Source organism: Epinephelus lanceolatus, chromosome 1, assembly GCF_041903045.1.
Source record: "Epinephelus lanceolatus isolate andai-2023 chromosome 1, ASM4190304v1, whole genome shotgun sequence".
NCBI lineage: Eukaryota > Metazoa > Chordata > Actinopteri > Perciformes > Serranidae > Epinephelus > Epinephelus lanceolatus.
Window position 1 is genome coordinate 16,708,523 of NC_135734.1, and position 15,498 is coordinate 16,724,020.

The window sequence follows — 15,498 nt, forward strand, 5'->3', positions numbered from 1 at the left end:
GTATTATTTAATCATCTGTGTCCAGTTTGTCGTAATACATCATGAAAGGGATTTGAAATACAAGCAGAGAAATAACAGAATAACAGGTTTAAGCTTTGTAGAGGGTTTATTTATAGTACGTCGTCTATATACAGCGTTCTGCATGAACACAATAATACAAATGACCTCTGGACATTTAAAAAGCAAACTTTAACGAACAACATCTGGAGGAAGAAGCCAGCGGATATATACATGACCACTTAATAGATAAAGTCCATCTTCTCGGCAGGGATTTGTCCCAGACAACCAATTCAATTACAAACTGAAACATGTCTAGAATAAAGGTTAGTCCTGGTCTGCAATCGGTCTCACTATGTTCCAGACTCAACGTCTGCAGGAAGGGCACAAATGCCAACAATTAGGCAGTGGCTCTCAGACCGCGACCCTGAAATCAACTTTGTCATGAGCTCGTCAAAGGCAGCCTTCACAATGATTCTTGACATCAGCGTATTAGTTTATGCTGACAAATCCAGGTCTGCATGTTCTCCAGACGGAGAGCTCATTTAAAATCTGTGTTGAAGTCATAGGCATCATCTGTGGTGGCTGCAGAGAGGTTGATGTCAATAGGGACAGACTGGAACTGCACATGGGCTGGTTTTTCTGGAAGACAAGGCAAGATGTAAGAATACAGTTTAACAAATTGAGATTTAGTAATAACTTAAAGGACAGTTTGAAAGCAGAACTTACTTGTAAGAGGCGCTTTCTGTGGTTCCTCTGGTGCTTCTGTTTCAATCGCCTCCTCTGCACTTTGGTGAGGCTGTAAGAAAAGCAGATGGTTCAACTATTTAAGTCCAACAATCCTCAAGATACACACAGTGATTTCAATAGGAAAGTTCCAGCCAACAGGATCAGAGTTGGATTAGAAGTCCTCATAAACAAATCAAGACTTGCATTTTTGTCCTCATTTCCAGGAGACCAGGCTGCTAGTATTATTTGAAGCAGCTGTAGTGTCTGGCAGTTTTCCCGAAAAAACAATTACATCTGTAGTTACCTCATTATTCTCATCATTCTGCTCGGCTTCTTTCTCTGCGGCTGCAGCAACAGGTTTTTCTTCAGAGATGTCGCTGACACTCAGCAGACCTGCCGTCGGGCCTTTGGAGGTGAAGCTTATACTGCTGGCCTCATTGGGGAATTTAATACCTAATAAAGCAAATGTTTTCAGAATTACAGACAGAAGTGACTACATTCTTTCAACGGCAACAATACATTGACGAGTCTAAAGACCAATTATTGGCCCCATTGGCCATGTTAAGAATATCAGTTGATACAGCTGACTGGCCTTCAGTGCTTCTGTATTTTGGAGCTGTGCACTCTCCCTAACACTTGCAAAAAAGGGGCCTGCAAACTTCACACCATACTGCTACAACATCAAGATGGTGCTGGGGGTCGGCGGCCTGTTGCAGCAGCTCTGACTACTTGAATTTCCCCCCTGTGGGATCAATAAAGTATATCTTATCTTATTCAAAGAATCAAATTCAGCAAGCCAGTACCTTTTAGAGTTTCCTCGTTGGCTGTTTTCAGAGTGTTTAAATCCCAGCCATTCTGCATCTCAGCGACAACGGCATCAGACATGTAGGAAGGGAGGCTGTGGTTCTGCGGTGCCTTACAGTGGTAGCTCAACTTGGCTCTGAGGAGACATCAAATAGAGACAGACTTTTGTGAAATCAAGTAAGACATAGCACTCCTACTCTACTTAATAAATTTACGTTAGCCGTTCCACCAAACACTTGAAATATAGTACCCTTCGAGCTCATACGGACATGTACCTAAACATAAGATCTGTTTTGCATTTCCACCACAAACAGTACTCTCAGGTTTAGGCAGGGTTGTTAGCAGATCTATCTACTACTTTTGACAGCCGAAACCCAAAAATAACCGTTCTAATGTGAAAGGAACTGATTCAGACTGTTTGGTGGAGACAAGGTGCTGTCTGCAGTTATCTTGGCACAGTGTTAGGATCAGAGTTGGATTAGAAGTCTTCATTGTGAAATCCAGACTTGCGTATTTGTCCTCATTTCCACACTGCTGTGCTACAGCTCCCCCCTTCCCAATACTTTAGATAACACAAACACTCACCCTGTCCAGTCAGCAAGGAAAGCTGTGGCTGCCTGCTCTGTGTTGGGGACTCCACCCTTCTGCAGATATCCACGCTTTTTTGCCAACATGGTTAAAAACTCAAAAGAGTTTCTGAAGTTGGGGACATTATATTGAAGCATGAGCTGAAACCATGACAACACAGGACATGATTATTAAATCCATTTCATTCACACAAGAGAACACCCAAATCCATTACTCAACACATCTCTGCTGTGATGGGAACTCCTCCTACCTGGCTGTGGTCACACTGTTTGAGCAGAGTCCTGACAGCCTCCAGCACACTCTCCTGGCCCTCGTCCACCTGCAGACTCCTCAGAGCCATGGAGGCTGGTGGGTTCGATGGTGAAGCCACAATCCCTGGGCTGTCTATTAGCTTCACGTTCTTCAAGATATGCACCTCCTGCATGGATCTGAGGGGACGGTAACAGGCAACATTTGACAACTGGAACAAGCTACAAAACAGGAGGCCTAAGAAATATGCTGATTACAATGTTGTACAATTTGCACTGTGATACTGTGTTTTTATGCTTATTTCTCACTCACTTTGTGATGCCTCTCTTAACACCAGCATTACAGGCAAGGATGCCCTTCATACTGTTGATGAGACTGCTTTTACCCACATTAGGAAAACCTGAGGGTGAAAGGAGATGGCATCAAAGATGAGCACTCGGATTATGTAGTCTGAGCAAATTTAAAGACATGAACACAACCACAATCAAGATAGTTGATCTATAACAGAGCTGCACAAGGCAGTGAAGGATTTAAAGTCCTCATAGAAACCAATACTTCATTAAAATCCACAACTGACATGTCATGTCAAATGAAATGCAGTTTTATGTTGGGAAGAAAATGTGCTTACCAACTAGGCCCACTCTGAGAGGAGTTTCTTTCTGTATGGTAGCAGTGTAACTTGAAAGGAGCTCAGAAAGAGAAGTGTTTCCAAAGCATGCTGCAGCTCTGGATCTGTCCAGGACTTCATTAGAGGCCACTATCCTGCTCTTCTTGGCTTGCTGATGAAGACACAACCAGACAAGTAGAATTCATTTTAAGAACCATCCACAAATAAACAGATTTTTAGTTTCATTTCAAATGGCTGATGCTTCCTCCTGCTGTCAGATACAGCATGCGAGTACTGGAAATTTCTTTCTAAAAACACAGTTGTTTTGTTCACAAACACACACACACAAGCTCTGCTTTTGACAGAGCCACTTGATCATGTGGTTTGTGTGTTACTCTTGGAGGTTATAACCAGTTCTAACAGCACAGCACAAGCTGCTAAACCTTCTCAGTCCTCCAAACTACAGCAATGTATAAAAACTAAATCAGCAGAAGTTTGTGGTTAGTAATAAACAAAACCAACCAGTGGGAGGGAAGAAGTGGTAAACACTTCACCTTCTGCCTCAAGTTAAAAAGTTGGACTCTGTAGCTTTAACATTCATTTACTGATAGTTGACCCCCTCACACATTTGCAATGCAACTAATTTAAATTCTAAAATTTTTAAATTTTAATTATATTGCAAAAAGCTGGATGAGGGTGAACATGTATTAGTCAGAAAAGAGTTTAGTTGATTCTAAAAAGAGGGTCCCTGACCAAAAAATCTGTTCAACACTGCTCATATACACTCAGCCACTTTAGTAGGTACACCTGTTCAAAAATTATTTAACGCAAACAGCTAATCAGCCAATCACATTGCAGCAACTCAATGCATTTAGGCATATAGACACGGTCAAGATGACCTGCTGAAGTTCAAACCGAGCACCAGAATGGTGAAGACGGGTGAGTTAAGTGATTTTGAACGTGGCATGGTTGTTGGTGCCAGATGGGCTGGTCTGAGTATTTCAGAAACTGCTGATCTACTGGGATTTACACACACAACCATCTCTAGGGTTTACAGAGGATGGTCTAGAAAAGAGAAAATATCCAGTGAGCAGCAGTTCTCTGGGTGAAAATGCCTTGTTGATGCCAGAGGTCAGAGGAGAATGGCCAGACTGGTTCAAGAGGATAGAAAGGCAACAGTGACTCAAATAACCACTGGTTACAACCAAGGTCTGCAGAAGACCATCTCTGAACCAATAACACGTCGAACCTCGAAGCAGATGGGCTACAACAGCAGAAGACCACACCAGGTGCCACAATTGAAATGGGTTCACCAAAACTGGACAAGAGAAGATTGGAAAAACGTTGCCTGGTCTGATGAGTCTGGATCTCTGCTGCAACATTCAGATGGTAGGGTCAGAAGTTGGTGTAAACATGAAAGCTGGATCCATCCTGCCTTGTATCAATGGTTCAGGCTGCTGGTGGTGGTGTAATGGTGTGGGGGGAGATTTTCTTGGCACACTTTGGGCCCTTTAGTACCAACTGAGAATCGTTTAAACACCACAGCCTACCTGAGTATTGTTGCTGACCGTGTCCATCCCTTTATGACCACAGTGTACCCATCTTCTGATGGCTACTTCCAGCAGGATAACGCACCGTGTCACAAAGCTCAAATCATCTCAAACTGGTTTCCTGAACATAACGAGTTCACTGTGAGTCACAATGTTTCCAACACCTTGTTGAATCTATGCCATGAAGAATTAGGGCAGTTCTGAAGGCAAAACGGGTCCAACTCGGTACCAGCATGGTGTACCTAATAAAGTGGCTGATGTGTAAAGCATTACCTGCTGCAGTCTAAACATTTGTTTTTGATCACTGACATGTAAAAGGCTACTACCATTGTTCTGTCCTTGATCTGTGTTGATGCTTTGAACGCCACAACTGGAAACTCCTGTTGTAAACACTGCATCCACTTCTGCACATTTTCCTTTGGTACTAGATCTATGACACAGAAAACCAAAGAAAAGCAATTATTTTTCATTCAAATTCACAACACACCACAAACCCTGCTTACCAGTGTGTGCACATGACTGTTAACATGGCAGTGTCTCATGTCCATTTACCTATTTTGCTTAACACCAAAAGCAGTTTCTTGTTGCCTTCCCTCTGCAGCACCGCCTCCTCCACCTGTGGACACCTGCACCCCAGTGGATCACGAGCGTCGAGGACTTCTATTACTACATCAGATGCATCGATTACCTGAGAATGTAGAGAGGGAAATCAGGTTGAAGATTATCAGGTGGTAGCCATTTCAATATCTACAATGAAACAGTGTGGGATTGTGAAGTTTTACCTTATTTAATTCAGAGCACAGATACTGTTTTGAGTTCTTGTCGAGGGCAGACTGTTTCCCTGACTGCTTTCCAGCCTCATCCTATGGAAACAACACCACCAACAAAAAGTAAAAGTGAGTCAACAGAGGAGTAAAAAAACCAATTCAGAGCTGATGGATTATTTCAGTGTTTTACCTGCCGAGCTTTCTTGACCCTGGGTTCTGTGTCTTTACTTGCAGCCTCCCTCTCCTTTTGCCTCTTCTGGGCTCGCTCCTCTTTTTTAGCCTGTCTCTTTCTCTCTTTTTCCTCCTCAATCTGTAAAAACAAAAATGTTTGAGTATAACGTCACAGCAGACAAGAACAAAGACACTTAAAAACAATGTCCATCTTAGCCAATTTGAAAAGTGACGCTACATTTTTACAATGCAGTTGTTATAGTGATGAACTGTATTAGAAGAGAACGTTACCTACCTGCAGCCTCCTCTGCTCTGCCTCCCTCAGCACCTCCTCTTTGAAGGGAGCACTGTTGGGCACTCCGGGATCTTTCTTCACTCGTTTACCCACTCCTTTCTTCTTTGCATCTTTTCTTAGCTTTCTGTTGTGCTCCCGGACCTAAACACACCACACCAAAATGTAACTCAGCTTATTGTGGACCTTAAAGTGAGCTCAAACACGTTATACATTAAAGTCGCAGTCTCATCTCGTTCACACAGGCCTCATCGACCAAAAACTTTTATCTTTAAAGTGCTGGGTAATAAAGTCAAGACACTCACCTTCTTCTGTATCTTATAGCGTTTGGAGCACGAGAGCCGCTTACTGGCTTTCTTTAACTCTGGAGACAAAAGATAAAACAGTTAAATGTTAGCTGAATAGTTAACGTTCGCTACAGACGAAGCTAAAGCAGAATTAGCACAGGTGTCTGTTAGACTGAGTTACAGTTAGTTCAGTAGCCGGGTAGAATAACCTAACAATAAATACCTAAAAACAAGTTATGTTTAATAAGTTCATTTATTAAATAAACGCCGCTGTCACAGTTTACTTACTTGGTCGTTTCATCGTGAAGCTCCTGGTCTGCCAATGTGACTGGAAGTGCTCTGTACCGCACGTGGAGGAGGAGGGCGCTAGCTTCATATGACGTCATTTCCGCTTTTGTCAGCGCCAGTTTCGCCACCTGCCGAGCTGGAGCAATAATACATGCTTATCATTTATCTGGTAATAGAGTATTCTTAACAACAGCAACAAAAAAAAAAAAACTTAACTGTTTTAATTAACGTACCATTTAATCAAGTGCAAGGGCTCCAGGTTGTGTCAGATTTTCCTCTGAAGAATTAATTGGTGAAAATAATCATATGGTAAATTGATAATTGAAACATAATTTTAAGACTGTAGACTGACTTCTGTTTTTTATTTGTTTTTCTTTCTTTTATTTTATTCTATTATTTGTGAAATACAAAAAAAGGAAAACATCTTTAGCTTTAGCTAGTGCTACTTTATTTCAAGATATTTATTACAATATTTAGATTTCAGAATCAGTAACTTTTTTTGTTTTGTTTTGGTTTTTTTACTACGTAGGTTGCAAAAGTCAGGAGACATAACATAAAAAACGACTCAATATAATAATGATAATAATAATAATAAAGTTTAATTGTATAGCACTTATCAATACTAACTTTACAAAGTGCTTTACACGTAAAATCACAACAATATAACACACACACACACACACACACACACACACACAGGAATAAACTTGTAAGAGCAATGGATAATTAAAAACCATAACTATACAAAGGAAAAGTTTAAAAGCAATGGGTGACTTTTAAACCAAAAAAGAGCAGTGCAAGACTTAAGTGCAATGTCAGGAGTAAGATACAGTGACTCATGATTAAGAATAACAATAAACCTTGAAAATATAATGAGAAATTAAAAAGAGTCATAGGACAGCCTTTTGATCAAAAATAAGTCTTTAAAAAGAAGACACTGATGTCGCACACTGGAGTTCCTCAAGCAGGTCGTTCCACAGCCATTGAGCCCAAACAGCAAATGCTTGGTTCCCTTTAGTCTTAAGTATCTGCCACAGTACTTATATTTATATTATATTTATATCATTATAGTCACATATTGATTGTTGCATATTACAACATAATAGTATGAACAGTTTTCAAAGGATCTATTTGTTGTTAATTTTGATATTGCATATGATGACTCAGACATGCAACTGTAATTGTCTTGTTGAGGACAATGACGATGACAATCTGTCTTGACATCTTGTATACTGCAGTATACAGTAGGCCCTGTAATCCACATGCTGTATACACACATAGTATAAGTATGGACCACGTGTGTGTGTATCATGAAGCTAGATGCCACACTGGGTTTTGTATATCTGGGACTTCAATAATTGCTCAATTGTCACATTTTCACACAGAGATGCAGAATTCTTTGTTTGGGCATTATACAATCATGTCAAAGCTGTTAAACAGTGGGTGCTCGCACTGGGATGAGAACAACAAAAGTGAGAAACATCTGTTAAGATATGGCCCATAACTAAACTGTTGCCAACCTGTGTCTCATTTACTTGTCGATGCATTTTGAATTCTGTAAGTGATAAACTATTTTGACCTCAGCCCTAACTAAAGTAAATCGTACCAAAGCTGCATGTTATAGCCTACTTTAGATTTGTGGGAACTTGTAAATCTACTTTTAGACTTTGACAATGGTACTAACATTGATGATAAAGATACAGATGTCTTATGCATGCATATGTATGTATGTTTACTTTTTTTAAAATGTGATTTCTAGGATGTGATATGTATGTGGTTGCATTGAAATGTGTTGGATTTTTTTACTTTGATGAGAAAACTAATTGTGGAGGCTGTCAGGAAATAAAAACAGCTGACTTTTTAATTTTTACCAGCTGAGCATCACTGATTTCTTCTAAAAAAGTACGGTTATGGCCATGAAACCAAAGGTGAATGCCATTGTTGTTACCAATTTGCAGCCATATGACAAACATATTATATAGGAGTCATGGTAGAGTTCTCATATTAGGATTAGATCAGGTGTTACACCAAATTCTGTAACCCATCAGATTACATGGCCTGACAAGTGCTGCCTCATTTAAACTTCAAGAAACCAGCTTCCTCACATAAGGCATTAACACACTACTTTTTGCCAAGTTAGACAAATGTAGGTTATTTTGTATCAAATGTTTTTCTTTAAGATGTTTTTAAACTTTAATTATTGCTTACTTAGTTACTAATATTTAGAGAAACTCTTAATATTTGAAGCCATGTTTCCAGGAGGTTTGACAAACTAGTCATGGGGTCACAGAAAGTCTTGAGTAAGCGATGCAGACGGAGCAGGCGAAGAAGAAGAAGAAGCCATAACTCCGGGTCACGTGATTGGGTCGAGCATCTTTTTTGGTCCATTTTGGATGAGAGCAGCAGCTCCGTGCAACCCAAGAAAATGACCAAACTGCAGTTTCTGAACGTCTTTCTGACTGAGCGTCTCATGCTTGCTGCGCAGGAGATCTACAAATCCGTCGAGGACACGATTTTGGAGTACCAGGAGGAGATAGCGATCAGGGAGCGGGAGAACGACCATCTGAGACGCAGGCTGCGAGACGCTGGGATTGAAATATGGCCAGGTTAGCTCCGCTGAAAGCTAACGGTGCAGTTGCGCCTCTTTATGTCCCAACTGCCGACTCTGTGGGGTGGCGTTAGACAGGAAAATAGAAACGACCGTGTACAGGAGAAAAGTAGCAACACAACAAATAGTCTCATAATAATGTTGCCTCACTTCCAAACTAGTTAACTTTAGCCCTTAGCGAGCTAGTTGACTTTAGCTGCTGTTGTTGTGGAGCGGCTAGCGCGTTAGCAACCTTTGTTCGTTAGCCAAGCAGCTAGGTTAGCAGCCTAGCCTACACCCGGGTTAGCATTAGCTATATCTATATAACAGTGTGCATTTCGACGTAGTCAGTGTACTAATTCGCGATTTAAGTAGCAGGGACAGACACAAGTCAACACTTTAAATTTGAATTCACAGTAGTCACTTGTGACATAGTGTTTTCATTTGTTTAATCTAATTTTAAAACTCCCTGTCCACAGAGATTAGACCTGCAAAAGTGCAACCAAAGGTACCAGTTTTTAATGAGTGAAAATATGCCATGCACTCTTCTATCTAAACCTATTTGCAGTGATATTTTACGCACATTTCAAATGTTTTTTGTATGAGCAGTGTTAGTTACCCCAGTTACATCCACTGTGACTGACAAGAATTTAAAGATCATGGGAGGAAATACTTAGTGTTGGTACCACATTCAGTGTTGTTGACTATTATAGGCCTACATCAGGATTTCCCCTGACAGCTTTATAGTCAAGTTAAAGCCATTACATGAGAGACTTCATTGCTTTGGACATAATTTTGTATCTAAATTGCTCATGAAACATGGCAACACATTTCCCTGGGGAAACACTGGTACTGTACTATATGTTGACCAACTCTTTTAGAATGTATAGTTCTTCTATATAGTTTTGTTGTTTGTTTTGTTTTTTTGCATTTTGACATAGTAATACTGGAATTACAAACCATAAAAGAAGACAGAGCAGGAAATTAAATACAGAAAGATAAAAAAAAAAAAATTAAAAGGGGGGAAACGGCACATATAAATAAATAAATAAATAAATAAAGTATACTAGTTAGTGGTTACATGAAAATATGTTCATAGGAAATAGTTTAATAGGTTACATAACTTTAATACCATAAGATATAATTTACTGATAACTAATAAATTTGAGTCAGGGGATGCATTTTACCAACATAGGTCACACGCATATACACATACAAGCATACACCAACAAATATGAGTGTGCATCCATGTGCATACACATATCACATGCACATTCTGTTGTATACCCCTGTACAAAAGAAAAACACAAGTACACTTATTATCATATTATCTTTATATCATTTAGAATCATTAGAATTACTCAAGCTATCATTTTGAAACTAGTTCCTTATAATGAGCTTAATTATTGCTGCTTTTATAACTTGGAATAAGTGTGAATCTTCGTTCATGGTTTCTTCTGGTGTTGTCCCAAGTAGTAGGATTAATGGCTTTTATTTAATGAAGTACAAAAAATATTGGACAGATCTCTGATGAAATTTTCCCAGAATCCTCTTTCAACTTTACGGTACCAAAATGTGTGACTGTGCTTGCCGTCTGCTCACCACATTCTCTCCAGCATCTCCAGCTACAGATTTCTCTGTGGATATTTCTACTAAAACATTTTTTGATTAGTTAACAAGGCAGTGTGTTCAGCTCTGTGTGTCTCTGATGGAAAACGCTGTCTGTAAAAGGATGTTTTATAGAATGATCACTGCAGTTATTATGTCCACCTGCTTTTGTGGCTCTGCCATAGCTTTACAGTCTCTTCCCCTTGGGTTAAATCACAAATCATTTGAGGACCAAGTCCATTTTGATATTTAAACACAACCATCATAGCTTCATAACAGTGAAATTCTGTGAACTTCAAGTGCCATACGTGGTTCAACGAGCGTTACACTGCACCATGGCTACAATTGTTTTTACAGCAAAGAAGTTTATGTTTCCATCCTGTTTTGTTTTTAGATCGTCCGTCCATGGCGCTGTTGGACGAGGAGGATGGTGAGCATCCACGGCGTGAGTGGAGTCCCAGCATGGGGCATGAGGAGCGCATCCCTATTCAGATTAAGGATAAAAGAGATCTCCAGGCCAACCGAGGAGATGATCAGCTTCGTGGTCATGGCTCTTGCAGCACACCAGAGAACATGTTCACTCCTCCGCGTGTTGGAAATGAATATCCGCAGGATGGCCCCCACACATCCAGCCTCCCTCAGAGTCAAGGTGTGGAGAACAGGGAACGGGATCCTGCCTCTCGAGGCTCCTCAAGGCATGTGAAGGTAGAGAGTGGAGGAGGCCACAGAGGCTCTACTTCCTCAAACAGCGGCGCCCAGCCGCTCGCACCGGTCAACCCAAACTGCTCAAATGAGAACAACATTGACATTATCGGGGTGGAGAATGGAGGACAGATGGTTGGTGCTAAGGGAAATGGAACTGGAGCTAACAGAGGACAGGCCTCTCACATGCGCAACCAAGGAGCCAATGCTGTGGACTGCCCTCATCAAAAATCCCCACTACAAGGCCACATGTCTTCCTTTTGCTGCAAGGTTTGTGGCGAGGCGTTTAGTCACATCGGTCACCTGCACGTGCATGTACAAGTGCACACTCGAGAAAAACCGTACCGCTGCGGAGTATGCGGGAAATGCTGCAGCTCCTCCGGTAGACTCCAGGAGCACCAGCGTAGCCACACAGGAGAAAAACCATTTCGCTGCCAGATTTGTGGAAAGGGCTTCACACAGATGGCTCACTTGAAGGTACACATGAGGATCCATACTGGGGAGAAGCCTTACAGTTGCCCTGTGTGTGGCAAATGCTTCAGCCGCTCTGACAAAATCAAAAGGCATCTCCAGACCCATAGCCGCGAGGGAACATATTTCTCAGGGCAATGATGCAAGTTGTTTAACAACCCATATTGATGAGGGAAACTTTCCTACAAAAAGCTAAAATCGCTGCCATTAAGACAAGGCTTTTTTTCTTCCTACTTTCCAAGAACTATTGATTCTGCAACTCTTACAGAAAGTTTCTTATCTAACCTAACACTCCTCCACGCCATAGTCCCTCAATAGAATTTGTATTAGCCAGTTTAGTATGTCATTTACTTAATTTTGTACTTGTCACTGAGTATTAAATCTCTAAGACACAATTTGATTTATTAGCTAGCCTTTCTGAATTATCTAGCCTTTCCTTAGTCATATAATTAGCATGATGAAGTCTTCCACACATGCCTTGAAACTGAGATGCATTAAGAAATGCAACAATGTTCATCACGGTCACGGCTTATTATCAGCCAGTCACTTCATATCCGTAAGTTTACACTTGAGTTTAAAATCTTCAGACTTGACATCCATCTTGTAATCATTATTTAAGACCTGAAATTAAGAGTAAGCGCATGAAATGATTTCCATTTTTCACAATTACTTAGAGAATTGACGGTCTGACAAATGAAGCCTCTGTGTCTTCTGGCTTAGTCTAACACTGCCAGTTTTTTTAATGTAGCAATTAAACAATGACACAACATTTAGGCAAACAAAAAGCCACTGAAAAGCACCTGTAAACTGTGGACTTGACTGACTTACAAGGAGAAGTCTGATCCGGCACTTACTTCCAATTTATTTTTTATTTTCCCTCTCAGTGCTGTTACATTGTTGCAGAGCTAAGTAACTGCCATCTCACATCGTCAGTGCTTCATGTTGTCCATGGAAATATGGATCAATCTGTTGTGAGACTGCTCCACTATTTTGTGAAATAATGTGATATTCTGTAAAATACCACTAGTCTCGATTTATCATACATTTTGGAATTCTGTGGTGTCTTTTTTAATGACATGCACTACAGCATCTGTCTAACACGGTGCAGAAATTCACTCTATAATAGGGCCGTACAGTATTAGTCCAACCTATCTGTGGTTTTTTCAGGGGTCTTGAGTCTGCAAAGATTTATGTTCACCTGTGTCTCCACCACAGTAGTCATTCACATGTGAGGTATTTTTGGAGTGGCCTCAGTTGTGGTTGATTTTCAGAGGTGATGGTTGGTTTATCATGGAATCAGGTACTTCCTCTGCCCATCTCGGACTGAACCCCTGAACAGTAGCCCCCACAGTCACCTTCCTCCTCTCAGGACCAATGCTGCATTCACAACACGAGGGCATACCAGAAATATAACGTCTGACTTGAACCGGCTATTCTTAAAGTCAGAAACTCAGGGTTTGTGAGTTTTCTTGTGGGATTTGTCCCTTTGTTGCAAAAACAAACATGACAACAATGATCCAAAACATATTGTATCTGAACATCCTGCTAAAAGATGAACTTAAGTGTGATACCCTCAGTGTGTCAGAGCGCAGTTGCTGCTCTTGGTTGCACAGCAGTGAACCCCCACCCCATGTGTGATGAATGCAGCATGAGACAAGTACAGCACGTCCTCACAGCTGACCAGCAGCCCTTCACTCACAGTCTTCTCTGGGGCACCTTTGATCCCCCTGCACACACACAGTCTACTGTACAGTGTTGTATCATTGCGTATTAAATGTTATTTTTTAATAAAGTAGTAATTGAGTATCCATTGTAATTGTCTTTGTATAATATGCAAACACAGCTAAATTTAAGCACATGAATGGTGCTGACCTGTGTTATGTACCTACTATACTGACGTAGCTACAGGTGCAGAGGCTGATGTCCAGTCTCTTCTGGGCCAGACTTTAATCTGGTTATGTTTGGCATTTAAGGAAAAGCTCAGGTCGTACTAATAACATTAACAATGCCTCTGTATTCAGGAAGTTATGTGAGCCAACATGCATCACTGAACCCCTAAACTGAACGTAGCCACGGAACTTTTAATATTTATCACCTAATTAATATTTACGGGTAACATGCCTTTCTCGCAGATGACATCTTGACATGTCACAGTGGGAAAAGGAACAGGTGTAATAGGAAATTAATCATGGCAGTGTGCATGCTGGCTCACTGTCACACAGGGACACTGTCACACAGGGACACATTAATGCTATTAGTAACACCTGCGCTGTCCCTGTTATGACAAGTAAAAATGTCTGCAGTGGAAATATTACAGCAATGCAGTTTTAACTCTAAATCCTACTGCTGTGTGTAAAAAAAAAAAAAAAAAAATATTCAAACCATATTAATCCTCAAAGCCATCAGTGCTACAGCCAGTAAGTATTTTGACAAGCAAGGAGTAAAAAAAAAAGAAGTGTCAAAGTAAAGTATTCATGCTCTGAGTGTGTGTAGTGACAGATATTCAACACCTGGTGGAGTACTTTCCATTTCGATGTTTTTCTTCAGAGAACACCAACAGTTTTTTTAATTGCCACTAGCCAGAGTAAATTTACTATGTTTTTTTCTTGTCTGAGTGATTTGTTAAATACAATAAGTGGTCCTCCAACTATATTTATACCTGAAATGAAAAGCAGATAAATAATAGTTAATTGAAGGAACCCCTGAAGACTGGAATTTGCTTTTGCCATCATAGGATTATGCAGCCCTGTAGTATGATCAGGTGCTCTACATATTATGAGCTACCTGACACCGCTAATGTAAACATATCAGGCTGTATGCATCCTTGTGCTGGACCATGTTTTTACACATAGCAGCCCCTGAGGTTAATATATTTGAGAGAGAGACAATCACTGAAGGCCCTAACAAGCTTTATGCACCAGTTCATCATTCAGAACGACTACAATATGTTTCCAGACATCCTTATGATATATGCCTCTTGAGATATCACTCAGTCTTAGATTATTTACCACAGTCATAACAATGTATTGTGTTTCTATGTCAACAATAAAGACATGCCTGCCAGCAGCTGTGAATATTGAGACGGATTACAAAATAAAGTGACCTTGAAGCGAGGTGCCACATCTCCTCAGGGTGCAGGCGGGCAGGAAATGGTGGCTGCACGCGGTAGGGAGAGCCAGAAGGTCCAATGATGCAATGATGCCAGGAGGCTGAGGGAGATGCAGCTGATATGCTACATTTCATTTGCTCATATGAAACATCAGTAGCTGCCAAACAGGAGCTAGTGAGATAAACTTTGCTTTTAGGATAATCCAGTGTAACAAACACTATTCTGTCGATGCATAATTACATTAGCTAATCACATGCAATCAAATCAGAACCCTGTGGTGTAATCAGCCATCAAAATCAGATGATGATGCGTGTAAAGGGATTTATGTCAGGATCCCTGTCATTCATTCAGTGCCAGTGTTGGCTCCAACGTTTAAATAAATAATTTTCTTTGCTAACGGCTAACAAAGAGATATAGCTTTAAAACGGCAGCTATCATCATAGAAGTTTACACTTTCCTCAGCATTTCATTAACAAAATCTACCCCTCGCTGATTTGAGACACCAAGCCTTTTAGTGTGCTTTAGCTGGAGGCTTCTCAGGGCTTTATTATAAACTAGCACATAATTGATACCTACAATATGTGATTCAATTTCAAATTATGAAAAGATATATATTCACTCAATTACCGTGCCTCTCATATTGAGCCAAGCACATAGTTTAGCCTTATTTGCCCCTAGGTTTCAAAATACAC

At 40.6% G+C, this 15,498-nt stretch overlaps 2 protein-coding genes and 2 non-coding genes across 4 annotated transcripts; 1 reads left to right on the forward strand and 3 right to left on the reverse strand.

The window, feature by feature from the left end:
- Positions 1-87: 87 nt before the first annotated feature.
- gnl3 (G protein nucleolar 3) lies at positions 88-6,455 on the reverse strand. The gene is made up of 15 exons (XM_033627274.2): positions 6,330-6,455; positions 6,060-6,118; positions 5,758-5,898; positions 5,482-5,601; positions 5,307-5,387; positions 5,077-5,212; positions 4,851-4,954; positions 2,996-3,146; positions 2,680-2,767; positions 2,369-2,546; positions 2,116-2,258; positions 1,530-1,666; positions 1,031-1,179; positions 727-796; positions 88-639 (listed from the first exon to the last, which is right to left on the reverse strand). Exons 1-15 carry the CDS (start codon positions 6,415-6,417, stop codon positions 539-541), a joined length of 1,746 nt encoding a protein of 581 aa, XP_033483165.1. The 5' UTR covers positions 6,418-6,455; the 3' UTR covers positions 88-538.
- Positions 1,985-2,059, reverse strand: LOC117257575 (small nucleolar RNA SNORD19). Its single transcript, XR_004501712.1, has one exon. It is a non-coding gene; the product is annotated as a small nucleolar RNA SNORD19 (small nucleolar RNA).
- Positions 3,297-3,432, reverse strand: LOC117257577 (small nucleolar RNA SNORA47). The gene has a single exon (XR_004501714.1). It is a non-coding gene; the product is annotated as a small nucleolar RNA SNORA47 (small nucleolar RNA).
- A 2,235-nt stretch (positions 6,456-8,690) lies between the features above and the next one.
- On the forward strand, positions 8,691-13,500 carry LOC117256280 (uncharacterized). Its single transcript, XM_033625588.2, has 2 exons — positions 8,691-8,935; positions 10,919-13,500. Exons 1-2 carry the CDS (start codon positions 8,755-8,757, stop codon positions 11,836-11,838), a joined length of 1,101 nt encoding a protein of 366 aa, XP_033481479.2. The 5' UTR covers positions 8,691-8,754; the 3' UTR covers positions 11,839-13,500.
- The last annotated feature ends 1,998 nt before the right edge of the window (positions 13,501-15,498 follow it).

Excerpts from the sequence above, each read along its gene's own strand:
- gnl3 (XM_033627274.2), bottom strand. The coding sequence starts at position 6,417 with ATGAAGCTAGCGCCCTCCTCCTCCACGTGCGGTACAGAGCACTTCCAG. Across the intron at positions 6,119-6,329 it reads CTTCACGATGAAACGACCAA|AGTTAAAGAAAGCCAGTAAG; the intron begins GTAAGTAAACTG and ends TTTTGTCTCCAG. Across the intron at positions 797-1,030 it reads AGAATGATGAGAATAATGAG|CCTCACCAAAGTGCAGAGGA; the intron begins GTAACTACAGAT and ends CTTTTCTTACAG.
- LOC117256280 (XM_033625588.2), top strand. The coding sequence starts at position 8,755 with ATGACCAAACTGCAGTTTCTGAACGTCTTTCTGACTGAGCGTCTCATG. Across the intron at positions 8,936-10,918 it reads TGGGATTGAAATATGGCCAG|ATCGTCCGTCCATGGCGCTG; the intron begins GTTAGCTCCGCT and ends TTTTGTTTTTAG.